General features: G+C 55.5%; 1 protein-coding gene across 2 annotated transcripts in view; it reads left to right on the forward strand.

The window, feature by feature from the left end:
* Nucleotides 1-25,727, forward strand: part of LOC105471887 (collagen type V alpha 1 chain) — a 208,003-nt gene that overhangs the window by 134,485 nt on the left and 47,791 nt on the right. For both annotated transcript variants that reach the window (XM_011724690.3, XM_011724688.3), the window contains exons 28-37: nt 4,514-4,558; nt 6,998-7,051; nt 9,292-9,399; nt 10,302-10,355; nt 13,747-13,800; nt 20,426-20,470; nt 20,606-20,659; nt 21,706-21,750; nt 22,180-22,233; nt 23,685-23,738. In XM_011724690.3, coding sequence (XP_011722992.2) covers nt 4,514-4,558; nt 6,998-7,051; nt 9,292-9,399; nt 10,302-10,355; nt 13,747-13,800; nt 20,426-20,470; nt 20,606-20,659; nt 21,706-21,750; nt 22,180-22,233; nt 23,685-23,738 — 567 coding nt within the window. The remainder of the gene's footprint in view (nt 1-4,513; nt 4,559-6,997; nt 7,052-9,291; nt 9,400-10,301; nt 10,356-13,746; nt 13,801-20,425; nt 20,471-20,605; nt 20,660-21,705; nt 21,751-22,179; nt 22,234-23,684; nt 23,739-25,727) is intronic.

Raw genomic sequence — 25,727 nt, forward strand, 5'->3', positions numbered from 1 at the left:
ACGTGGGACGCACGGCTCCAGAGCACTATCCCAGACACAGGTGCCCTCCGTCACAGCCCAGCTAACTGTGTTTGCTCTGAGCTGGGTAATGCAATCCCGAGTTGTGCAGCTCTCTGGACACGGCCCGTTCTGTGTAGACAGACATACGCCTAGGAGCATGCGGACCAGCTCTCTTCCTCCTCTGAGAATGGGGACTTGCGGCATCTTAAAGGCTCATGATGACTCTTTCCTTCAAGATGCTTTTAACTGGATGTGAAGGAATATGTGTGTATATATAGCAACTAGTCAAGCTTGAGGGATTTGTAGAAATGACTCATCAGCTCCGCTACCCCTCACCTCCCTGGTCCAAAGGGCTTTATGCTTTTCAAACACTGTTGCACATCAGAAGTGTGTGGCCGCCCTGGGGCATGGAGGCCGACTGGAAACTGCCTCCTGCTCCGAATCAACCTCCTGACTCAGGCTGGTCACCCCCTCACCTGCTCTGAGAGCCCAAGACATCAGTGTTCAGTGACATGCCCCAAATTACACTGAAAGCGAGGCTGCTGTCAGAAATCAAACCAGATTCGAAATCGTGTGCCCCACCCTTGTCCCCGGGAGGCCCCGACTTCCATTTCCCAGGAATGAGGACGTTCCAAGTTCACGAGGTACTGAAGAGAGACCTTCCAACGGTTGGGAGCCTGAGGCGAGTCAGGTTTTTCCCTAAAGCCAGCTTCTAGCAGCAAAATGCCTAGCAAATTTTATAAGGGTGATAATTTAGCAGAAATGCTGATTATGTGAGTTCTATAGCATGTTTATTTTACAAATTCCTGTCGCATAGCAGGAGCCTCTGCCAACTCCCATACATGGCTAATTGCATAACGCTGCTCTGTGAGCTAAAAAGGTGTTTGCTTTAAAATGTTTATGGAGAATGCTCTTATCTTGTCTATCTGATTAAAATTCATTCATGACATGAGCAATCCAGTTAGACTTGGAAGCAGAGGGTGGAAGGAAAACTGAGGTTTAAAATAATTTTCGTCGGGGAAAAAGTTTCTCATGCTCCCGTGCATTTGGAAATGTGAGTGGTGTTGGCGCCTCACGAGCTTGGCCCGGGCGGCGGTGATGGCGGCAGGGCGTGGGATTGTGTGGGCCAAGCTGCCGCCGTTCGAGGTGAATAGTCCTCGGTGAGAGCGGGCCCGTTATTTTCCACCAAAGCCCTACTTTCTTCCTGGGAAAAGGTTCTTAGTCCATTGGAGCTGCTACAATAAAAAGACCCTAAAATGGGTGACTTGTAAACAACAGGAAATTATTTCTCACTGTCCTGGAGGCTGGGAAGTCCAAGATCACAGCAGCAGCAGATTCAGTGTCTGGGGAGGGCTGCCATCTGGGATGGTCCCCTCTCACTGTGTCCTTCACATAGCAGAAGAGGGGGGACAAGCACCCTGGGGCCTCTGGTGAGGGCACTAATCCTAATCACAGGGGCTCCGCCCTGTGACCCAGTCACCTCCCCACGGCCCCACCTCCTAGTTCCATTGCCTTGGGTGTTGGGGTTCACCATCTGAGTTTTTGGTGGACACACGATGTTCAGGTCACAGCAGGCTCCCTTTGTGTTCCTCTGAGTTCACTGACCTTTGGCCCGCCCCCAGGCTTCCCTCTGCCTTGCACTTCTGAAGAGGCACCCGTTTCAACCTGACTGTCAACAGAGTCAAATCCACCCTTTGTTTAGCCCCCAGCTGCTAGGAGGTTGCCGGGCGGCCTAAAATATGAATTCACATCCAGGCCTCGGGCAAAAGCCTGCCCCTCTCTGGGCTATGTGCACATCTAGCCCCAGCCATGCTGCAGCTCCTGAGTGCTCCTTGCTGGGGCGGCTGGCTGGCCGTCGTGTCACAGATGCTCCAGTCCAGCCCTTCCCAGCCAGGGCCACTTCCTGCATGACTGAGGAGTGCCCTCTAATGGGAGGTACCACACACCCCACCATGCACACAGGAGCCCCAATGTCAACAGCCCCGTGGCCGAGAAACTCTGGGAAGTGCTGGTTCTGTCTAGTTGGTCCCATTGCTCTGATGGGGATCCTAAAACGCTAGAACTGTAGGACTGGGAGAGGTCTCAGGGGGCTGTGGTCCTACCTGCCTGCTCTCAGCAGGGCGTGGGCAGGGTGGGAGCAGCAGCGTCGCCCAGCCTGCCCAGCGAGAGGGAGGAGAGCTGGTGCCAATGCCCCCTGGATGCCGTACCAGGGAGTTTAGTGCTCCTGAAAAATAATGCCAGCCACACAAACCCCGTCCCCCAGGACTCATGGCAGGGAGGGGCAGCTGGACATCACCTTGCATTTAGGATCAGACACTGCTGAGCAGGCTCAACCCTGAGTGTATTCTCAACCACACCTGCAATTTTCCTGTGTGCTTCAGAGGAAATAAGCAGAATCTCAAGTTGCTATTCTATTTTGCAAGTATGCTGAGAACTCAAAATTGCTCTAAGAAAAGGAAGTAGCTCATCTCCAGAAAGCCCTTCTCTGTGGGGTTCTAGGGCTATTGTGTCTGAGGCGGTGCCTCACCGTGGTGAGATGGCAGGTGGTTTTCCAGGGTCCGCAGCTCTGTGTCAGCCCTCGTGGGCCTACCTGTTCTCTTTTCCTCTGGGGGCTTCCAGCCAGGATTGCTTCGGAAGAAGGCGTCTGTAGGAAAAAACCACCACCAAGTGCTTAGAAACCACTCGCCTCTCAGCAGTTGGCCCAGCTGAGTCACTTCTCACCTTCCTGGGCTGCCCGGGCCCACAGGTGCTGCCAAGTGCGCGCTGTGCTCAGTGGGGGCAGCGGCCTGCAGCAGGCTGTTCTGAGTGTCCTCGCGGCTTGGCTGGCCATTCCCACTCGGCCCTGGAATACGCATGCTGTGTTTGCCCGGTGCTTCCTCTCCATCGTGAGGTCCACGTCCCGTCTCAGGCTCGGGTAGAGATTAGCGTGGGAGAGGTTTGTTTGGAGTCGGCCTCCCTGCCTGGGCCAGTGCTGTTTCTGAGCTGTGCCCTGTCCCCCCAAGGCACTCCATACTGGTCCGCATTAGTGTGCCAAGTGCCGGGCCAGGTGAACCAGAGCTGCTTCGAGCCCACCTTGCCCTCCTGGCTGCCTCCACCCTGTGCTGGGTGTCCCAGGCCTCTCTGCTAGTGGTGGCGGTCAGGTGTGGAGCAGACATGACTTCGGCAATGGTGCGTGCAGGCATAGTGGCAGAGCTCTTGCTTGTCCCCGTGCTCCAAATCCTCCAGTGATTATGGTTCAGGGCAACCATGCCGCTGCTCTGTCTGCGTGGCTGGAAGTGCCTTGCAGCTGGCACTGGAGTGGAAGGTGCTTCTGCAGTTACATCCGCAGCTCCTTGGGAGGGCCAGGGCACGCAGCCCAAGCCCAGCCACCTCTGCAGAAAGGAGCACCCTCTGTGTCTCCATCCCTTCCCAGAGCCCCTCCCTCTCCAGGACCTGGGGAAAGGCCAGAACTGCCAAGTATGTGGGAAGTTCTGACCACCAGAGGGCAGCCGGCAGCCCCTGCGTCCTCCAGTGCTCTGTGGCCCTGGCTTCAGCCTCAGCCTGGAATCCCGGTGCGGGGGGCAGTGTGGCTTCTCTCTCTCTCACATCCCATGGGCAGGTGGCCTGAGGTAGCCCGAGGTAGTCTCTCTAGCTAAAAGTCACCCTGCTGGGAGGGCTGAAGTCAAAGACATTAACGGCAAGGGTGCGGCTGCATAATTCTACCCACAGATTTACCTCCACTGCCCCAGGCGCTTGGCACAGTGAGAGTGTCAGAGAAATAGTCCTGGCCCCCGTCCCAGAAACTCCTGTTCAGCAAGGAGGTGGGATGGTGTGTCCTGAACTCACGACAACTGCAATAAATGTTATCGTCATTACTTAGTAATATCACGGTATCATCTATTCATGATAACACAGAATTGAAATACTCAGATGGCACTGGGCTTTTGCTTATTGAGACCTACTGTGTGCTGGGTGCTAGGTGCTGTCCTGAGGGCTTAGCAGGCATTTCCCTCCCAACAGTGGTAATGAGTTGAGGGTTGTCGTCCTCTCCACTTCCCAAATGAGGAAACTGAGTCTCGGGCATTGTCAGAGGCCGTGGAGGGGGAGCTGGGACCTAATCAAATCTACCTGACTCAGACTTCACTTCCTGCTTCCTCCCAAACCTCTGAAAGGTGGGGGTGTTTCTAGAAGATGATGCTGTAACGGGAAGCAGGAGGGGTGTGTGGGCTGTGGGGTGTGGGCCCTTGGAAGGGCAGACCCAGAGCTTGAGCTGGAAGGCCAGGGATGGGCTTAGGTCTTTGCATATATAGGAGTCAGTGGAGTCAGCCTAGTAATCGTGGACACGCTGGGCCTCCCGAGGCCACAGGGGGACACGTGGGAAGAAGTGTGTTGAGGGCAGGGCGCTGGCCTCATCTGTCTGCTTCGGAGAGCTCAGCCTGTCTTGACACTTGGGACTTGGACCTGCGCCTGCCACAGCTCTAGGGAGGCTGAGATTTGTAACCAGGCACTCCTTTTGCTTTTCCCACCCGCACAGGGGGCCGATGGCATCCGTGGTCTGAAGGGCACGAAGGGTGAGAAGGTAAGTCTGTCCTTGCAGCCGTGGAGCCCTCTGCTTAGTCCAGAGCCCAATTCCAGCTGGCGGGCCCCTCCCGCAATGCTTCTTCCATGAAACCAGCTGAGGTGGACGTCGCCTCTGAGTATTGAGGGGAATTGATGCCACTCTGTGGAAAGTGTCTGTTTGCAGATGGAAGAACAATGAGTTGAGGAGGATGGGCCTTCCGGTACCCTGGAGCACATCTCCTAGCAGAGCTGAGTGGGTCCAGGGTTTGTGTCTCTGCACAAGAAAGCCTTGGCCCCAGAGAAAACACACAGGCCCCCACGTGCCTGCGGGGGCCAGTGGACACCTGTCACCCTCCCCACCCCCAGGTGGGCCGCCCTGCATGGCCGCTGGCATGAGGGTCCATTTAGTTGTTAGACGTTCTTCCCTGGGCAGCCCAAGCAGCAGAAACTCACCATGCACCAGAGCCAGGCAGGGAGGGAGAGAGGCCGCGCCATCCGCCATGGTCCGTGGGTGCAAGTCAGGCCTAGCGGATCACTGTGGTGAAAACAAAGCTAACGACACCTCCATGCATGCCTGCCAGAGTCAGAAGGTTGGTTACAGTCTGCAGCGGCGACAGCCTGAGCCACATGGAGCTGCGTGGCCAGCCACCTTTCTCTTCTCACTCTGGTGGAACGAAGCTCACAGCCAAATCCAAGGCCCAGTTATGACACAGATTTAGGCCTCAGGGCGGCCTCACCGTGCCACCCTCCCCACCGTGGCCTAACTGTGCGGGTTCACCCTGCTGTGCCGTGTAGCCACGCAGTACTTGCTTTCCATAAAGCACATTGGGCCCCTTCGCTGGGCAGACCCTGGCCTCTCCCCTGGCCACGGTGGCCTGTGGGGCTGGAGTGCGGGTGCTGGCGTCTGCTGCTGGGATGGTCCACGTGCCGAGACTCCTTATTTGCCACCTGTCAAAGATGTCGCTTGGATCCTTTCTTGTGCAATCTGCCAGCCTTAAAGCCATTCCCGAGGGGACACATCGAGTGGCCACAGCTGAATCAGAAACGACGTGGCAGCAGGAACGCCCTTGTTCCATGGCGTTTGCTGAGAGTGCTTGTCCCTGGTTTCTGTTCTTAGTGACTGCCCTTGTGGGAGGACCAGCCAAGAGGCCTGAGCCCGTGCCATCTCGGTTCCTTCCTGAGGGTACCCGCACAGTGGAACCCTAAGTCTGCATCCAAGAAAGCTGAGCCGTTTGGCCTCTCCAAGAGCACTGCTTTCTACACGGAGCCCGTCGGGGCTTCGGAACACGAGGCCCTGACGACACAGGGTCTCCATCCTGTTGGTCCCCAGGGAGGCTCCCTCACCTGAGGACCTTTCATCCTTTCCAAAGTGGCTTCAGAGAGTCCAGCTTTGCCACTTGATCTTGTCACATTTGTCCCTAGCCAGAGACAGGGCTACTTGAGATGATATTGATGAGGCTGTGCAGAGGACGCCTTCTTGCCAGGACAGCTACCGCACTGTTCCCGAGGGCCACGCGGGCAGCCCGAGATGGTCTGGGGAAGGAGGGGAGCAGTGTCAAGGGGCCGTCTTTGTGGACTTCTGCATTATTTGTGGCCGCTGCTAAGCTTCCAGCACTGTGTGAACACTGTGAACAGGGGCCTTGAGGTCCTGGGGGCCCTGGGAGCTGGCGCTGGCTGGAGAGGGCTGGATTCTCACTGAACAGAAGGCTGCCTCCCTTGCGTGTGCTCCCAGCCAGGCCCTGAATGTTTACGACCTGGCTGAGTCCCCAGATCCTGTCCTTTCACTCTTTTTGGATCAAGATGTGGTCCCTGAACAATGAGAGGAAAAGCCCAGCCAAGGGCCTTCTCTAGGAGCCACCCGTCCCCTCTGTGGAAGGATCTGAGGGCTTTCGCCCTGTGGTTTCCTGGACGGGGAAAGTCTAGACCAGGGACTCGAACGGACAGCAGGGTAGCCTCACTTGTGTCCCAGATTCACCAGTAGCCCTGGGGTGTGTGGGCCGCCGACTTCCCCTGCCACCTTCAGGAACATCCGCCACCCTTCAAAAAGCACTGCCTCTTACTGCAGGCCTTAGGGATTCTTTGCGGGGGCATTTTCATCCAGCTCTCCGTCCTCAACTGTCACCCCCTTTACCCGTCGCTTCAGTGCTGATGGGATGCCACAAAGTGCACTGAGAAACGATGCCGGGAGCTCAGGGGCCTGGGCTTGCTGAGGCCTCACCATGCAGAACTTTCAGATTCAAACTGGGCCTGCCTGAGAAGCAGGGACGCAGCTCTCTCCAGCTTCAGAATGTTACAGCTGGAGGGACGGGCCCCAAGCCTACCCTCGAGTCCGGGGTGTGCGCTGCTCCTCAAGGGTGGGGGACCTGGTGCTGAGCGTGGTCGTTTGGAGCGGGGAAGGGACCGCCAGGGAGGCGGGTCCTCTTGCCTGGACTAAGGCACTCTCTTGTCCCGTATTCAGGGTGAAGACGGCTTTCCTGGGTTTAAAGGAGACATGGGCATCAAGGGTGATCGGGTGAGCATCCTGGGTTTGGGATCTGCGCTGGGGAAAGGCCAGGTGTGCTTGGCCATATGGGAGGGGGTGGGGATGTTCGCTGCCACAGGGCAGCGTCTCAGAAAGGAGGTAAATTCTCGGTAGAGACTCCTGGTGGGAAGGGGACAGTGGCCTGGAGCCCAGGGCCCGACTCTCTCCAGCTCCTCTTCACCTCCTCCTCCTCAGCTTGCCCCTTGGGGACTGGGAATAACCTGTGGTCGCCAGCTGCTCCGCCCAGTGTCCCACACAAGGGGTCAGTGGGGCTGGGTTCACTTCAGGCTGCTCCTGTGGATTGCAGAGTTATTCACCTGACTCGAGCGATAAGCCATGCCTGGGAAGAGGAAGGAGAGCAGCTCTGGAAATGACCCAGCTTACCCAAGCAGCACAGCTGCTCCCCAGGCCACAGGGCCGGCACCCACAGGGCAGCACGCGACGTGGGTCTAGGATCCCTGTGAGCCCGGGGAGCATCCTGGTCCCCAAACAGTTCTTCAGGGGCCCTGGGACTCCCACACAGTCCTGTGGTCTGTGATATTGGCTCAGGAGAAGCCACAGCAACCTGGCTTGTTTTTAAATGAATGATTTAGCTCGGCTCCAGAGAAAGCCCGTGGGTGCTGGGAGGGACTGGGGCTTGCCGGCAACCACAGAAAGCCACAGGCTGCACATTCCTATAATTAAAGAGAAGGCGACACCAAGGGCACGAAGGAAGGGTAGGGAGCTCTTTGAGCAGCCAGGGCGGCCAAAAATCTCTTGGAGGTTTCCCCAGTAACCTCTCAGTGAGCAGGAGCCCAGCAGAAGGAGCCGAGATGCCTCGGCCTCCGGTGGGCACAGCCGTGGTGGCAGCTGTGCACGCACCGGGACGGACATCTGTCGGCGGTAGCATGGCTGTCACCCAGCTGCCGTAATCGTCCCCCTGCAGCGCCGGCTCGCAGGTGGTTTTCCAGAACAGGAAAGCCCCACACACTTGGCACTTCGTCCCAACCTGGCAGGCAAAAGGCAGAGGCAATCTGCACCTCTGTGGGAAGGAAGGGGGAGGGAGGAGGGGATCTGTTTCGCAATGCTGTCCCAGTTAAGTGGCTGCTAGAGGCGCCCATTCTAGAACTCCTTTCGTAGTGGAAGGCTCTTGAATCCCCACATCTCAGCGGCCTTTCAGTTTGATGGTCAAAGTCCTTTTCTTCTCCTTTCTGATGCCTCTGTTCACACATGTGGCGTCCACATGATGAGGCTGCAGCTTCAGAAGAGATGACACACAATCCTGTGCCAGGGCTCCGAGAGTGGAGCACTTGTTGCCATGGGACAAGGGTGGGATGCAGGGGTGGGACCTGTCCTGAGCCCAGGGAACAGGACCCCACACCCGGACCTCTTCAGAGAGCACAGCCTGGGGCTTTGCACCTTCTCGGTGCTCTGTAAATGTGTGCAGGATTATTTTGTTGAACGAGGGACAGAGAGGTCCTGACCCAATGACAGGTTAGAGCTTCAGAATGAGGAAGTTATTAATTTTTGTCTATCTGAGCAATACACATTTGTGTTGTGGACTTGAACCACTGCTTTACAGCTGCTCTTGGAGACAGATGATCAGAGGAGGATTTGTCCATTGCTGGACAAAGGGTGCCCGGAAGGGCATTTGGAGACTCTCCCGTGGCGCTACCATTGCCTGGGCAGGCTCCAGAGCCCTCTGCCCTGTCTGAGCCCTGAGCTCCCAATCTGTAACTTGGGGAAGTTGGACCAGGTAGAATTTAAGCCCGTCTGTTGCTGGGACGCCTCCTGTGGCTCTCCCGTGTGCTGGTTATGCCCAGGTAACCGCTCGATCGGGTCTGGGGCCCACTTCCATACTTCCTGGGGCTTCAGCAGCAGCAGCAGCTCCCAGTCACTCTGCTCTATTTGGAGAAATAGCAATTCAGAGCTACTATTGTTAACCAAAGTTATTTTAGCCAAGAGGCACTCAATTTAGAGAAGGTAATTGGGAAGTAGGAGCAGGCAGCCTTGAGAAAATAAATAGCAGGCAACCTCAGTGCAGCTTCCACAGAGCCCGGAATTCGCGGCACAATGTGCTCGTTTGGTCAGTGGCTCCAGGAGCAGCTCGGCGGCCTGAGTGAGGCGGAGCTGAGCTGGTGGAGCAGCTCAGACCACAGGGTGCCTGTAAGCCGTCCCCTTGCTCTCACAACAGTGGTGAATAGTGTGTGTGTGTAGGGGGTTCCTCTTACCTCCTCTTTTCTGGCTTGCAGGGGGAGATCGGCCCGCCCGGTCCCAGGGGAGAAGATGGCCCTGAAGGCCCGAAGGGTCGTGGAGGTCCCAATGGTGATCCCGGTCCTCTGGGGCCCCCTGGGGAGAAGGTTTGTGATGTGGGACTTCCAGCCACTTTCTTGGGAGGGATCTGACAGGCCCTTCCCCATGGCCTCAGGCTCCTGTTGGCTGTGGCTGCCCTAGGCATGGGGTGGGGGTGATTCCTGAGCGGGCTCCTGTCTCCACCCTGGGCTCTTGTTGCTGCTCCTGTGAAGCTGTTTGTTGAATGATGACCCTTACCTTGTCCCGGGTTCAGCCCTTCCCAGCCCTCCACCATTGCCTTGGAGGGCTCCTTCCTCCCAGTGGCTACAAAGCCTGCATTCTGAGCCCCAACATTCCAGGACCCCGTCCTTGTCACATTCCCGCCACCACACCTGGGTAATAACGGTGTCCCCACCATGGCCTGAAGGTGTGGCAGCCTGGAAGGAAGGAAGGCCGGAGTCCACGGAGCAGGCTCTGGGGCATGCAGCCATCCATAGGCCTGCAGTTTCCAGCTGCAGGAGGCTCCTGGGCCAGCCACACACCCTGCTCCACCCTGTTTCCACCCTGGGCTCCGGCAGGAATGGTGCAGGCAGTGGCCCAGACTTGTCGTCCCATCCTGCCAGGTGGACCCATACAGAAGGGCTCAGAGGTGCCCCGAGATGAAGAACACTCTGAGCTGGGGCACTTGCCTCTAATTGCTTTGCTCCACAGTGGCACGACCTCTCCTCCAGGGGCCTTCGCTTCTCCCTCGGTGCAGGGACCATCGGGTACCCGCTGGACTTCATGGGTGCTGGCAGTCACTCCCCACCCAGGGCAGGCAGGGGTTCTGCATGACGACGTGTGCCCCGGCCTCTGGAAACCACACCCTCCTCCTCCAGGCCCCTGCCAGAACGCACGTCTCCATTCTGCTCCGAGGAAACGGATGGAGCAATACCGTGCTGGCCATTAATGCAACTCTTTCTTCCCCCAGGGAAAACTCGGAGTCCCAGGGTTACCAGGGTACCCAGGAAGACAAGGACCAAAGGTAACTTCCGGCCGTGTTAGGTGTCCCGGGACAGGTGGACGGATGTTCCGCCAGGTCTCCCCACCCTGCATCCGGCCACGTTAGGTGTCCTGGGACAGGCAGAGGGATATTCCGCCTGTAACTTCCGGCCGTCTTAGGTGCCCCAGCGCAGGCAGAGGGATGTTCCGCCGGTAACTTCCGGCCATGTTAGGTGCCCCGGTGCAGGCAGAGGGATGTTCCGCCGGTAACTTCCGGCCGTGTTAGGTGCCCCGGCGCAGGCAGAGGGATGTTCCGACGGTAACTTCCGGCCGTGTTAGGTGCCCCGGCGCAGGCAGAGGGATGTTCCGACGGTAACTTCCGGCCACGTTAGGTGCCCCGGTGCAGGCAGAGGGATGTTCCGACGGTAACTGCCGACTGTGTTAGGTATCCCGGCGCAGGCGGAGGGTTGTACCGTCAGGCCTCCTCACCTCGCATCCGGCCGTGTTAGGTGTCCCGGGACAGGTGGAGGGAGGCTCCAGCGGTCCTCCTAACTCTGCACAGGTTCATCTGCTCCCCATCCTTGGGGGCGTGTGTGACACTGTGGCTCTCAACCTCCACCGTGTTCACTGCCTTCTGCATAAATTTGCTGAGTTGAAAGGAGGCTTTTGGGCGATGAGTCTTCTGTCCCAGGCGGCACAGGCACCTGGGGTCCTTCTAGGGTTCTCCTGGAGTGTCCTGCGATCATCTGCACCTGTTGCTTGGCTGGTGGCCCTTGTCCCCCGGGTTGTCTATACGCAGAACCCGTGGGACGGTCGCCTCTCAACTCCACCACACTGGCGATTTGAAGGCTATTTGCTCCTAATGGAGTATAAAAGAAAAAGGAAACCTTTCTTATGTGAAATCGTGTTCAGGTTTAAATGAAACAGCTCCTTGAGGCTTTGGAAATCATTGAAAACGTTATTTTTTTTTTCAAATTTCACATTTTATTATTCATGGTTCTTCCTTAAAGAATAACCAGCTGCCTGCACTGGAGACATAATTAACAGCCCAAGCTGGGTCGTCTTTCTCAGATCTGCCTCTGCCCGAGGCACCTCCTTTTAGCCTGGGTACCTTTTCGGTCTCACTGGAGCAGTCTTGTTAATAGGAGGATGGGCGTGGTGGCCTGGGGCTTTCCTCCAGGTTTTTCCATTCTCATTAAGGAAATGCTGCTATCCGTCCTTCCTGTGGAATGCGAAGCCCCCTGCCACGGGTGTGTAAAGGCACACCCCACATGTAGGAGAGCTTGCTGTGAAACAGGAATTTCATTTAGGATTTAACAGTGGCTCATTGAACGTGGGTGTGATGTAGCTGCTGACCGCAGCATCATCACCCGAATGTGGTCAAAGGGGCTGATGGGCACTTCCCTCTCTGTTAATACACATCCCTCTGGGGATGGAAAAAGAGAAGTTTGGGAGAGATGGGTGGTCTAAATCAAGTTCAGGCAACTTTTTGGAAAGGAATGGTACGTGTTTCCTGGGCAGAGACTAGAAGTAGCCATCAGTACAGTGACCTGGTTTCTGAACTGAGCTCTGTGTCACCTGCACTGAAGTTTCCTGGGTCCCGCCTCCTGCCTGGATTGGCAGGTGGGTGTATGAGTGGGTTGGCTGAACTCAGTCCCCTGTGAGAAATATAAGGTTTGGACATGTGTGAGCTCTTCGTGGATACAAGTGTGCATTCAGGACAGGATTTTAAGCCAGACAAATAGAGACCTGCCAAAGACAGTGGCCAGCGCCAACCCTGCGGACAGCTGAGCGGCCTCACTGCGGTGATGCTTCTTGCGTGGGTGTTTGGATATTCACCAGGTCAGAGTCCCTAAATCCATCTCTGGTCTGTGTGCACCTTGCAGACTTCTAGAATTAAAGAGCTGGTAGGTGCTACAGTCAGTGCATAAATTTGCATTCATTCCCAACTCTGCAAGCTGCCGTGCTTTATTTAGAGGGATTGTGGGACGCCAACACAACATGCACGAGGCACAGAAAACACAATGTCACAGTGCGATGTTCATGTCTCACCTCAGTTCAGCTCAGCAGTATGTGTCCCTTTCTCCCAAACACCAGCCACCCTCCTATGGACACGGGTGTGTCGGGGATGGTGGTGGGGGAGGGAGCATGATGAAAACTCCATTTGGGTTTCTAGAGCTGAAGCCTGTGAAATGCTTAGGAAATATTTATTGAGTAGAGAGGATGGATAGAGGGGATAGGTGGGTGGGTGAGTGGAGGGGTGTGGATAGGTAGACAGGCAGATGGATGAATGGGTAGGTGGGTGGGTGTGTAGGTAGATGGATAGACAGATAGGTGGGTTGGTGGGAAGAGAGGTGGATGAAAGGATGGGTGGGCAGGTGGGTAGATACATAGATGGATGGGTGGGTGGGCAGGTAAGTAGACAGGTGGATGAATGGAGGGGTGGGTGTATAGGTAGACAGGCAAATGGATGAATGGGTAGGTGGGTAGGTAGACACATGGATATTCACATAGGTGGGCTGCTGGGCAGAGAGGTGGATGAATGGATGGTTGAGCAGGTAAGTAGACAGATGGATGAATGGAGGGGTAGGTGGATGGGTAGACAGGCAAATGGATGAATGGTTAGGTGGGTGGGTGAGTAGGTAGGCAGGTAGATGGATACATAGGTAGGCCAGTGGGTAGATAGGTGGATGAATGGATGGGTGGGCAGGTGGGTAGATAGTTGTGAATGGAGGGGCGGGTGGATAGGTAGGCAGATGAATGAATGGGTAGGTGGGTGGGTGGGTAGGTAGACAGGTAGATGGATAGACAGATAGATGGATAGACAGATGGGTGGGCCAGTGGGTAAACAGGTGGATGAATGGGTGGGTGGGCAGATGGGTAGACAGGTGGATGGATGGGTGGGTGGGCAGATGGGTAGACAGGTGGATGGATGAGTGGGCAGATGAGTAGACAGGTAGATGGTGGATGGGTGGGTAGACAGATAGATGAATGGAGGCCTGGGTGGATAAGTAGACAGGCAGATGGATGAGTGGGTGGGTGAATAGACAGGCAGATAGATGAATGGGTGGGTGGGTGGGTGGGTGGGTGGGTAGACAGGTAGATGGATGAATGGGTGGGTGGGTAGACAGGTAGATGGATGAATGGGTAGGTGGGTAGACAAGCAGATGAGTGGGTGGGTGGGTAGACAAGTAGATGGATGAATGGGTAGGTGGGTAGACAGGCAGATGAGTGGGTGGGTGAGTAGACAAGTGGATGGATGAGTGGGTGGATAGGTGGGCAGGTAGGTAGGTAGGTGGGTGGTTAGGTGGGTGGGCAGGTGGAGTCTGGGGCAGAGGCTGTGCACTGGCATGCAGGCGGTCCCCCAGGCTGCCCGTGCAGCGTGACTTATTCCTGGCCCAGCTCTTATGCCTCCTCCTTAAATTCTCTTTCAGGGCTCTATTGGATTCCCTGGATTTCCTGGCGCCAATGGAGAGAAGGGCGGCAGGGTAAGGACAGCCTGGCCCCTGGGCAGGCAGCTTGTTCGGCTGCCTGGGTGCATAGCGGGTTGGTTCTCCAGCTGATGGCCTGTTTATTTCTCACCCCTTTTGCTTCTGAAACTGCTCTCCTGAATGGCTGGCCTTAAGCTCTTGACCTTTAGCACCAAGCCCTGGTGACACTCTCCAGACATTGGGCTAGGCAGGTATGTGATAGGACGGGGCAGAGGCAGGAGGGAAGTATGTTGAGAAAATGGAGCTTTCCGATTAGCACCGCAATCCAGAAGGCTCTTTCAGGTCATTCTGAAAATCAGATTCCTCTCTACCCAAGTGGACTTTTCCTCCAAGCTAATTTTAAAAGGAAGGGAAAAAGGAGATTGTTTTTTCTTTTTAAAAATGTCCTGCTACCTACCGTCGTCCAAATTTAAAGTCATTTAAATTAACATTAACTTGAACAGGGTTAGCAAGCTGCCATTGTCATAAACACCCACCAGGTTGCAGTGTGGTTCGAGTGTCTTTTGTTCTCACCCTCAACGAAGGAATCAAGAGCTGGGCAGAGGGAGCTGTGTTCTCCCCACACCTTCTGGAGCCCCCGCTGGCCCAGGCCTCCCTGAAGGAGCTGCCCTGGATGCTTGTTAGTGAAATCATAGTGCCTGAGCATTGCCACTTGGGAAAACAGGAGAGAGATGGTCCTCAGGCCTTGGATTCTGAGCTGGCCTTGTCCACGGGGCATATGGCGGGGACAGAGACCAGTCTGTGGTGTACATGCAGGACAGCATCTGCAGAGCAGGCCCGGGGGACCCGCTCCCCAAAAGATGGCAGAGCTCACACCTGCCTCGTAGCCCCAGCCGCAATCCTGCGGCCCCGCCCAGCCCATCCTCGTATGCCCCATCCTGCTCTCCCAGGGCAGACAGAGCTACAGGGTTGCAGCTCCCTCTTGGGCCCATCCCTTCTGGCCAAAACCTTGTGAGCAAACAAATGTGTTCTGTCAGATTCACAAAATAGGAAAAGGAAGACTGTTCTGAGTGTAAGTTGACAGCACAGACCCGAGGAGACTATTATTTCCATCTCCACCCTTCTCTGTCTCTGTCCTTCTACCCGTCCATCCATCCACCCATCTCTCCATCCACCCACCCACCCCCCCACCCATCCATCCACCCACCCACCCATCCATCCACCCACCCATCTATCCATCCATCGATCTATGTGTCCATCCATCCATCATCCACCCGTCCACCCACCGACCCACCCATCCACCCACCCATCTATCCATCCATCCATCCATCCATCATCCATCCACCACCCACCCATCTATCTGTCCATCCATCCATCTGTCCATCCATCCATCATCCACCCGTCCACCCACCCACCCATCTATCCATCCATCCATCCATCCATCCATCCATCCATCCATCCATCATCCATCCACCACCCACCCATCTATCCATCCATCCATCCATCTGTCCAGCCATCATCCATCCACCCATCTACCCACCCACCCACGCATCCACCCACCCATCTATCCGTCCATCGATCTATGTGTCCATCCATCCATCATCCACCCACCCACCCATCCACCCACCCATCTATCTGTCCATCCATCCATCATCCACCCGTCCACCCACCGACCCACCCATCCACCCACCCATCTATCCATCCATCCATCCATCCATCCATCCATCCATCCATCATCCATCATCCATCCACCACTCACCCATCTATCCGTCCATCCATCCATCTGTCCAGCATCATCCATCCACCCATCTACCCACCCACCCACGCATCCACCCACCCATCTATCCGTCCATCCATCCACCATCCATCCACCCACCCACCCATCCAACCACCCATCCATCCGTCCATCCATCATCCATCCACCCATCCACCCTCCTGCCCACCCTCCCACCCACCCATCCACCCACCCATCTATCCGTCCATCTATCCATCCGTCCATCCATCCATCATCCATCATCCATCCACCCACCCACCCACCCATCCACCCACCCATCTATCCGTCCATCTATCCATCCGTCCATCCATCCATCATCCATCATCCATCCACCCACCCACCCACCTATCCACCCACCCATCTATCCGTCCATCCATCCGTCCATCCATCCATCCATCATCCATCCATCCATCCACCCACCCACCCAACCATCTGTCCGTCCATCCATCCATCTGTCCATCCATCCATCATCCATTCACCCATCCACCCACCCACCCACCCACCCATCTATCCGTCCATCCATCCATCCGTCCATCCATCCATCCATCATCCATCCATCCATCCATCCACCCACCCATCCATCCATCTACCCACCCATTCATCCATCCATCCATCCATCTTCTATTATCTGTCTATCTCTGTCCGTATCTATCCAACCCATCCACCTCTCCATTTGTCACTATCTAGCTGTCATTCTTTCTCTGGAAGCCTGGCTAGTGCCTTTGGGGATACACTGTCTTCTGAAATACTCTTAGGTACCACTCTGAGAAGCATGGGGAATGTGGGGTACCCCGGTACACTGCTCCTGTGCTGGGGGGCCTTTCACCCTGCACTGTAGTGAGAGTGCCTGGGGGAAGAAATGACCTTCTGCAGCTGGTCATGGGATGTGACCGCAAGCCCTTTCCGTGGAGGACCATGTGGGACCAGGGACCTCTTGGAGCACCTGGAGCCCTTGCTCACTCCCATGCTCCTGACTGGGGCTCTGCCCCTCATGCGTCTCAGCCTCCCTATCCCCGAGCCAAGGAGCTGAGATGGGTGCTCCAGATGTCCTGGGCATCAGCACTGTGGGTCACCAGACATAACACAAACCTGACTCAAGCCCAGACCTGCCACATGCCCCAGTCACACATGGGAGCCACTCACAACCTTTCTGTAGCCTCTGGGTGTCTGGCCCTGCCCAGGGACATTTTGTTCACCACTGCATCTGGCTGGTGGCACAACCCACAACACAGACCTCAGGCCAAAAGGGCGAGGCTGTTTGCTTCACCTTGAGCCGTGGTGGTGGTGGTTCATGCGTGTGAGTTGGAGCCCTGGCCTCCTTCATCTTTGCCATCACAGCTCTTCAGAGCCTCCCGTTCAGGACGCTGAGCATAGTCTTTACCCCCGTGAGCCTTCGGTGGCATAGTCACTGCAGAATGACACCGGCAGCACTGCCCGGCTTTCTGGGCAGGGTTGATGCTTTGTGCCAAGTTTGGGGAATGATGGAGAGCGTGGGTGCCCTCTGGTCTAGTAGGTTGGGCTTCCCAAACAGGAAAGCCCAACAGGAAGCTGGGGACTGGGCTGTCCTTGCAAAGGGACCCTTCCTCTTTTGTTGACTGCAGAAGCCTCACTCAGGTTACCCAGAAGCCTCTGGGCCCTGGCTTGTCTTCTGCGCCTTAGTGAACAGACGCTGCCTCCTGGGTTTTGCCCTTGGCCGCCCTTCTTTTGCCTTGGGCTTTGGACTTGGTAGTCTTCGGGGCAGTCCATTCACTTAAACGGCGCATGCATCGCACATGCATTCTACGTGCTGGGTGCTCTGCTAGGCTCTGAGGACTCTGGTGGTCAAACCAGACCTTCCTCTGGCATCTAGAGAGGAACACCACCCAGTGAGCAGCACTCAGAAGTGGTGGCTGTGACGATGAAGGACAAGGGTGAGTCAGGGAAAGGTCATAGGCACCAGAGTCTGACCCAGAAGGTCCAGGGAGGCCTCCTGGAGCAGTGACATTTTTGCTGAGCCCTGCAGGAGGGACAGAAGTGGATAGGTGAGGTATGGAAAGCAGGCAGAGCTGTGGGGTCAAGAGGTGAGGAGGCAGGGGCTGGCACAGGGCCGAGCCCAGCGGAAGGTTGTAGCCAGGGGGAGTGGCACCGAAGGTTGTAGCCAGGGGGAGTGTCACTGAAAGTTATAGCCGGGGGAGTGGCACTGAAGGCTGTTTGAAACAACTCTGGTCCCAGTGTGGGGCAGGAATGGGAAGGAGACCATTCCAAGGATGTGAAGGGAAAGCCAGTGGGATGTCTATGCTCATCCAGAGAGGTCTTTTGTTTATTTATTTTATTTTTTTGAGACGGAGTCTCGCTCTGTCACCCAGGCTAGAGCGCAATGGTGCGATCTCGGCTCACTGCAACCTCCACCTCCCAGGGTCAAGCGATTCTCCTGCCTCAGCCTCCTAAATAGCTGAGATTACAGGTGTGCACCACCATACCTGGCTAATTTTTATATTTTCAGTAGAGACAAGGTTTCGCCATGTTGACCGGGCCAGTTTCAAACTCCTGACCTCAAGTAATCCGCCTGCCTCAGCCTCCCGAAGTGCTGGGATTACAGGCGTGAGTCACCGTGCCTGGCCCAGAGAGGTCTTTTAAAAGATCTTGGATATTCTGGCCAGACGGATGCTTCTAGGTGCTAGGATGCCAGGCCTGAGTGTCTGCATGCGTGCATGCATGTGTGTGTATGTGCATATGTGTGCGCGCATGTGCCTGTGTGTTCGTGCATGTGTGTGCATGCGTGTGTGTTCATGCAAGTGTATGTGTGTGCGTGTGTGTGTATGTCTGCCTTCCACATGAGGGCTGCCTGCCCTCTGTCTGCCTGGTCCTACCTTCTGCAGAGCTAGTGTTGGTCTGTGGCCCTTGACACCTTGACTATGGGCCAGACGTGGAAATGGCAGGAATATAAGCTGCTATGTCAAGCCAGCTGAAGCCAAAGGAAGAGGAGTGGGTGTGAGCAAAGTGCTGCTTTGCCCCTTCGTCCTCGGGCCAAGGAGTGATCCCAGGAGCCCCTTCCCGGGAAAGGGGAAGACCCACTCTTCAGATGCACCTGCCCGCCAGTGGAAGGCCTCTCCTAGCTGTGTTTGGCTTCTCCAGCGGAAGGTCCCCTCTCAAACTGTGCTTGGCTTCCCAGCACGGCCATTAGTGGGACTGTCCTCTCCTTCCTCAGGGCAAGAAGACAGGTGCCCACAAGCAATTTGCCAGGGAGAAGGAAGGTTAAAGGGACGAGGGGGGACATTCTGTTCCACAGCTCCAGTCACAGGGACTCGAAATTCTTTGGCTTGAATTAGTTTATAAAGAAAACAGATGAGCAAGACGCCTGCAGGGAGCCCCAGATGGTGCTTTGGCCGAGCCGGTATTGTGCTCCCTGCCAGGGCCCTCGCGCCTGTGCCTTGGGTTGCAGTCATTTGTGTTGCAGGATGAAACCTGTGGTCCAGGTCATCGTGGGACTGTTTTAGGGTAGAGGGTTTTCATTCTGGGGGAGGATGGGAATGTGTAAACCTGGCAACCGGAGCTCATTCACACCTAAATGCCGGGAGTAACCAGGTTGGCCGTGGGCGTCCTTGCCTGTAGAATGCCTGTCACTGGAAGAGAGCAGATGTTTCGTTAATTTTCATATGCAAATATTTATTTGAAGCCAAAGGATATCACCATAGTAATTGAAGAACTGGAAAGGGAGCTCATTGTTAAAAAGCTACATGATTAACTCATCATCATAAATGGTTTTATTAAATGCATTTCAAAATGGGAGACTCTAGGAAGCAGTTTTGACTCTGGCAGCAAATGAATGAAAGATGATGAGAGGAAACTTCTCAGGTGGCCTCCAGCCATACAGAGCCACCTTGGGCGGAGCATCAGAAACCAGTCAAGATCAGCTGGGCACGGTGGCTCACACCTGTAATCCCAGCACTTTGGGAGGCTGAGGCGGGTGAATCACGAGGTGAAGAGATCGAGACCATCCTGGCCAACATGGTGAAACCCCGTCTCTACTAAAATTAGCCAGGCATGGTGGCGTGTGCCTGTAGTCCTGGCTACTCGGGAGGCTGAGGCAGGAGAAGCGCTTGAACCTGGGAGGCAGAGGTTGCAGTCAGCCAAGATGACGCCACTGCATTCATTCCAGCCTGGTGGCAGGGTGAGACTCTGTCTCCAAAAAAAAAAGAAACCAGTCAAGTTCAGGAAGCTGAACTGGGACCCGGTGGGGATGTAGGGGCCGGTGCGCGTTCAGCCCCTGGCTTCCGTTCACTGTAGATTATCTGCATCTTCCAGCTCTGATATCTTTGCACTACATTTGTTTTCTGTGGTTTGGAAAATGCAAAACAGCAACAGAAAAAAGAGTATAAATTCTATTAGAGGAGAAGCCGATGACTCTTGGATATATGATTTATATATTAAATTGCAAGTTTGCACGTCTGCAGAGCCTGTTGAAAATTTAATGGCTAATATTCTTAACTGTAGCAAAAGTAAATTATGTATGAAAGGGGTTGACTTTCTTCTCTTTTCTTGCAATAATGATTTCCCTCCCTGCTGAGGACAGAGAGAGAGAGAGAGATGAGGAGGAGGGGAAGGAGGGAGGAAGGAGGAGGAAGGATGTGGCGGTGCTCTGAGGAGAGAAACCAGATAATAGTATAAACATCCATCAGACTGCGGGAGGAAAATTGGATTTCAGCAAGACTTGTGCAGAAGAGCAAAGCTCTGTGTGTCGGGTATGCGGTGAGCTTCTCGCCCTGATAAATCTCCTATTAAAACACGGAAAAGGTGGGTGGCAGGGAGGCCCGCGTTCCTCCTAGCCTGCTCTGAATTCAGAGTCTCTCAATAACCCGGGAGAGAGCTGCCACCTAAGCAGGGCCGGGCATTTAGAGAATGACTGACCAGCCCCTTCTCTGATTCTAGGGGACCCCTGGAAAGCCGGGACCGCGGGGGCAGCGAGGCCCAACGGTAACCGCCCTTTCAGCTTGTGGGCATGTCTGGGACACGGGAGTATGGTTTAGGGAGCACATGCTGGGGGCTGGGGGAAGGCGGTGTCTGTGAGTCGGGACTTAAGCTGACTTTCCTTCTCTCCCATCTGTCCAGGGTCCAAGGGGTGAAAGAGGCCCCCGGGGCATCACTGGGAAACCTGGCCCCAAGGTACGTGTTTGGCCTCCTGGGTGGTGGGTGGCATGAACCCAAGTTGCAAAGCTACAGAGATACGGAGCATCTGAGGGTGTCTGTGACCATTTTTATTGAAAAAAAAAAAAAACAAACAGGACCTTTTCTTAGGTGTATTTAAGAAGCAGCTTGTCCCCTCCAGCAGCCTCTGGATGCTTTAGATGAGATTTAATTAAGTGATTGAGAACGATGGTCATGAGATGTGGCCCCAGCAGAGCAGGGGCAGGGCCTCGCCCCAACACCTGGGACCCGAGACAGCAGCAGGGGCCAGGTCCACCACGGACTCACCCGCCCTGGTCAGGAGGCCCTGTTTCCTCTCTTGAAAGGGGTTTGAGAGCTGCAGAGGCCTCTACCAGAACTTTCTGGCAGGGGAAGGCCCAGGCCGGCCTCGTGCACATTCTTCCCACTGAGGGACGTTGAAGCCACTCCTTGGGTGGAGAATCTGGACACAGACCCAACAGATGGGCTGCTCCTACCTGTCCAGGATGCCACTCCAGAGCGGGTTCCTGCTGGGATAAGTCTTCCAGTGGCTGAGGGGCCGACCTGGCCTGTCCCTCAGCTGACCAGAATGTACCCACAGGCTAACCTGAACTCCTCTGGGACAAGCTCTGGGGCACTTCTCGTGCCCGGTGAGCTGACATGAGGCTCACGTAGGAGAACTCAGAGCAGCAGCTGTCATGTGGGGGTGGCCCTAGAACGGGTCCCTGCGTTCTGCCTCTGCTTGACTTTTCGAGGCGCTCGAGGCTGGGCCACAACCTTTGTCCCACTCAGGAGAGTATCTGGAAATGTCCAGCCCTGTAGACACTGGGCGGTCAGCTGCGAGCAGAGGCGGGGGACAGGCAGGCTTTAGTAGCCACAGATCAGTGCCAATGCCTTCTGCCCCTTATTGAGGGTCAGGGCCACCTTGAGGGGTGCACGCAGGTGCAATATTTGACTGAGACGTTTTGATGACATTATGGGCCAGAGTCTTTTTATCCAAATAATAACAATCATAAGCTTTTCCCCCTCTCTCCTTCCTTTTCAAGGGCAACTCTGGAGGTGACGGCCCAGCTGGCCCTCCTGGTGAACGGGTAAGCAGCTGGAGCCTTCGGGGGTGTCTCCGAGGGCAGAGCCTGCCTCGAATGCCCCCTGCACTTTGTCCTGGGGTGGGCTGGGGCCAGGGAAGGACACCTCAGACCCTGCTGAAGGGTAGGGTTTTCCTAAGATACCAAGAATAGGTCACACCCAGGGAGTGAACTTTTCCATACGTCAGGGACCTGTACCCCAGCCCTGGTCTTGGGGTTTGGGAATGGCGGAGATGACAGGAAATGGGTCCCAGGCTCCATCCTGCCCCCAAGGGTGGGGCAGGGTGAGGGAGAGTCTGGAATAATGGAGGAAAGGTCATGGGGGTGGCAAGAAATGACACCTGCATTCCGAGAGCCACCGGCACAGACACGTCAGCCGCGGGAGCTGCTCTGAAGAGGCCCCTTATCCTCAAACTGGCCTTTCTGTATTCCCAGGGACCCAACGGACCCCAAGGACCCACGGGATTTCCTGGACCAAAGGGCCCCCCTGTAAGTAATGGCTTCCTTGCTGGGCCAGCACTGCCTGTCCCTTCCGACACTGCCTGCTTGTCTCCGAGGTCTGCTCGGAGCTCCTCACAGTGGCCGGTGGGTGGAGGGAGGCCCGAGGTGAAATTCTGGCTGCTCAGATGAGGGGGAGACCCCCGCCCAAGGCTACTGCAGGGCAGTCCGTGACTGTGTCCCATTGCCGGGCCACCGGCGCTGGAGAGAGCTGCGCACTGGGGTCCTCTCTCCTTTACACTGAAGTGATTTTCTCACCCAATTCTGTGTTAGTGCCCTGGGGCCGCCATCACGAATGACCAGGAACCGGGTGTGGCTTAGAACTGGGTGTGGCTCTTCTCTCACAGCCCTGGAGGCCAGAAGTTAGCAAAGTGTGGTCAGTCAGAGCGGGCACCTTCTGGAAGCTTCTCCCGGGGCGCTGGTAGCTGCTGCCAGTCCTTGGCACCCAGTGGCCTGTGCACACTCACCCTGGCCGCTGCCTCCATCTTCACGTGGACTTCCTTCTGTGTCTTTCTGTCTTCTAATCTCTTTCTTTTTTTTTTTGTTTTTTGAGAGTCTCGCTCTGTCGCCCAGGCTGGAGTGCAGTGGCAGTGGCACGATCTCAGCTCACTGCAACCTCCGCCTCCTGGGATCAAGCCATTCTCCTGCCTCAGCCTCCAGAGTAGCTGGGATTACAGGTGTGCGCTGCCACACCCAGCTAATTTTTGTATTTTTAGTAGAGACGGGGTTTCACCGTGTTGGCCAGGATGGTCTCGAACTCCTGACCTCAGGTGATCCACCCGCCTCAGCCTCCCAGATTGCTGGGGTTACAGGCGTGAGCCACTGCACCTGGGCATCTCTTTCATTTTATAAGAACACCAGTCACTGGGCCGGGCCCACACCCATCTAGGTTGGCTTCATCCTAATTCAGTTACACTGGCAAAGACCCCATTTCCAAGTGAGGTCACAGGCACAGGTTCTGGGGGGGACATGCCCTTTTGGGGGACACACTTCGCCTTACGATGGGTGTGATGTATCTCCTCCAGTATCAACATCCATCTAGCAGAGGGATTATGGTCCAGCAGGCATTGCAGGGCTGGTGGGGAGGGGGTTGGACTTTGCAACCGACAGACTCAGGTCCTGGCGCCGCCTGTGCCACCTGCTGCCGGACCTCGGGATGCCGAGTGGCCTCTTCTGCCTCGGTTTCTCCCTTGGGAGATGAGGGCGACAACAGCACGTCCCTTGGGGCAGTTGTGAGGATTTTGTAGGATGACGGGCAGGCGCCAAGGGCAGCCTTACATTTGTTGTCACTGTCCCCCTGCCTGCCGGGTGATTGTCCTTCTCAGAGGATGTGCAGGGACAGGAGCCATGGAAATAACGGTCGCTCCACGTGGCATTAAATCTCAAAGGTGGGTGCTTCTCAGACACGAATGAACCTCGTTTCCTTTGGTTTTTTTCTTCAGGGCCCTCCAGGCAAGGATGGACTCCCGGGGCACCCTGGACAGAGAGGCGAGACTGTGAGTATCCTGGGTGCTGGGGGACGTGGCTGGCTGGCTCTCTGAACACCCTGCATGTGGGCACAGCCCTCGCTGCCCAGTGCCATCTAGGACCCTCCTGGCCTGGGAGAGACAGGTTGGCCTCAGAAAGGTTCCCAAGGGCTGGGCCGGCTTCCACTGACTCAGAGCCGGGCTATGAGGCAGGGCTGGGGCAGAGCAGTCCTGCTGGCTGGCAGCGCCTTGTGGCATCTGTGGGCGGAAGGCAGGTGCTGGCTGTGGGCTGGTTTTGGAAACTTTGGTAAGAGGCCACATTTAAAGATATACACAGATTATCCTGGGCAGACTGAAGCCTCGTGCATCCAGCCTTATTTTCCTTCTAGAATAATGCTGAGTGTCACCGAGCTTGAGGGATACGTCCTTTAATTGGGAAAGTGCTGGGAAAGGGTCTACATGTTACTCAGTGTTATTCAGTCATTCGACGCTGCAGCACTTCAAGAGGGCGGCTGTGGGCCACGTACCATCCCCACCCGCATTTACCCAGGCCCTTTCAGCTCCAATCCAGGGGGTCTGGAGGATGCCTGCGATGTCCCCTTTACAGTAAAGAAGACACGTGCCAGGCAGGTTTAAGTGGCCTCTAACTGGTCATGCCTCAGGGCCCATGGTCTTTGCAGCCAAAGACTCCACGTTGACCTTGCCCTTCACTTTAGAAATGCATATCATGGGCCGGGCGCGGTGGCTCAAGCCTGTAATCCCAGCACTTTGGGAGGCCGAGATGGGCGGATCACGAGGTCAGGAGATCGAGACCATCCTGGCTAACACGGTGAAACCCTGTCTCTACTAAAAAAATACAAAAAACTAGCCGGGCGAGGTGGTGGGCGCCTGTCGTCCCAGCTACTCGGGAGGCTGAGGCAGGAGAATGGCGTGAACCCGGGAGGCGGAGCTTGCAGTGAGCTGAGATCCGGCCACTGCACTCCCGCCCGGGCGACAGAGGGAGACTCTGTCTTAAAAAAAAAAAAAAAAGAAATACATATCACAGGCTACTTCATCTAGACCAGAAAGGACTCCAACATTTTCAGTTGGGAGAAAAAGCCCTCATCAGAAACGGGATCATTTTCCTGGCCCCATCAGCCCTTTGGAATTTGACCCAGCTCCCTAAAGGTGTGTTTCAGGAAAGGGTGCAGGCACGCCGGTGACCTGGCCCACACCTGCAAGCTTGGGACTCCAGGCTTTGACTCTCTGGGGATGTGCAGCGTCGGGCGACTTCCTCATCGCCACGCTGTGTTCCTTCTCTTGAGTGCCCACCCGCTCTGTCCAGCTTAAAGGATGAATTACACAAATGCAGCATTTCCCACCAAGGAGACCGGGGGGCATGCCAGGGTCACTGCAAGGGTCTCTGCAGCCAGGTTTCTAGGGGTCTCTACAGGACCAGCAAAAGCAGGTCCCCTCGTGGAATGGGTCTGTGAGTGCCCTGTTGAATATATTCTCCGTGCCTGCTTTGACAAAATCCCCTTTGTCTGTCTTTGGTTCGTTGTGATGAAACCTCTTTTAATTATGCCTTCACTGCTGTTCTGCATGGCGCGTGCTGCCTGATAAATGGAGATTGCTTTGCTCTTTTGTTTATAGAGAAAAATTAAAACATTTCTTCTGAGCTTTGCATATTTTTCTCTAATGCCTTTTCAAGGAGACAAGATAGAAGGTTTTACCTATTATGTGCTTTTCTCCCTCTGACTTATACTGGACGGAGGTTGGTAAAAGAATTAAGCTGCTCGTCTCTGCTCAGAAAGTTGCACATGTACTTCCAGCTGCCTTCTGCCACCGCGGCCGCCTCCTTAGACACAGGGCGCTGGAGTGATGCCAGTGGGCGCTCCATGTCTCTGAGACCCACTTGGGGCACAGCATCTCCTCCATGGGCTAGTCCAGACAAGCCCACCAGAAAGAGCTTCTCTGGAGTGTTGATTTCCTTCTTTTTTTAAAAAAATGGAACAGAAATGGTCATTATTTCTCCTAAAT

Source organism: Macaca nemestrina, chromosome 14 (assembly GCF_043159975.1).
Source record: "Macaca nemestrina isolate mMacNem1 chromosome 14, mMacNem.hap1, whole genome shotgun sequence".
In the NCBI taxonomy this organism is placed as follows: domain Eukaryota; kingdom Metazoa; phylum Chordata; class Mammalia; order Primates; family Cercopithecidae; genus Macaca; species Macaca nemestrina.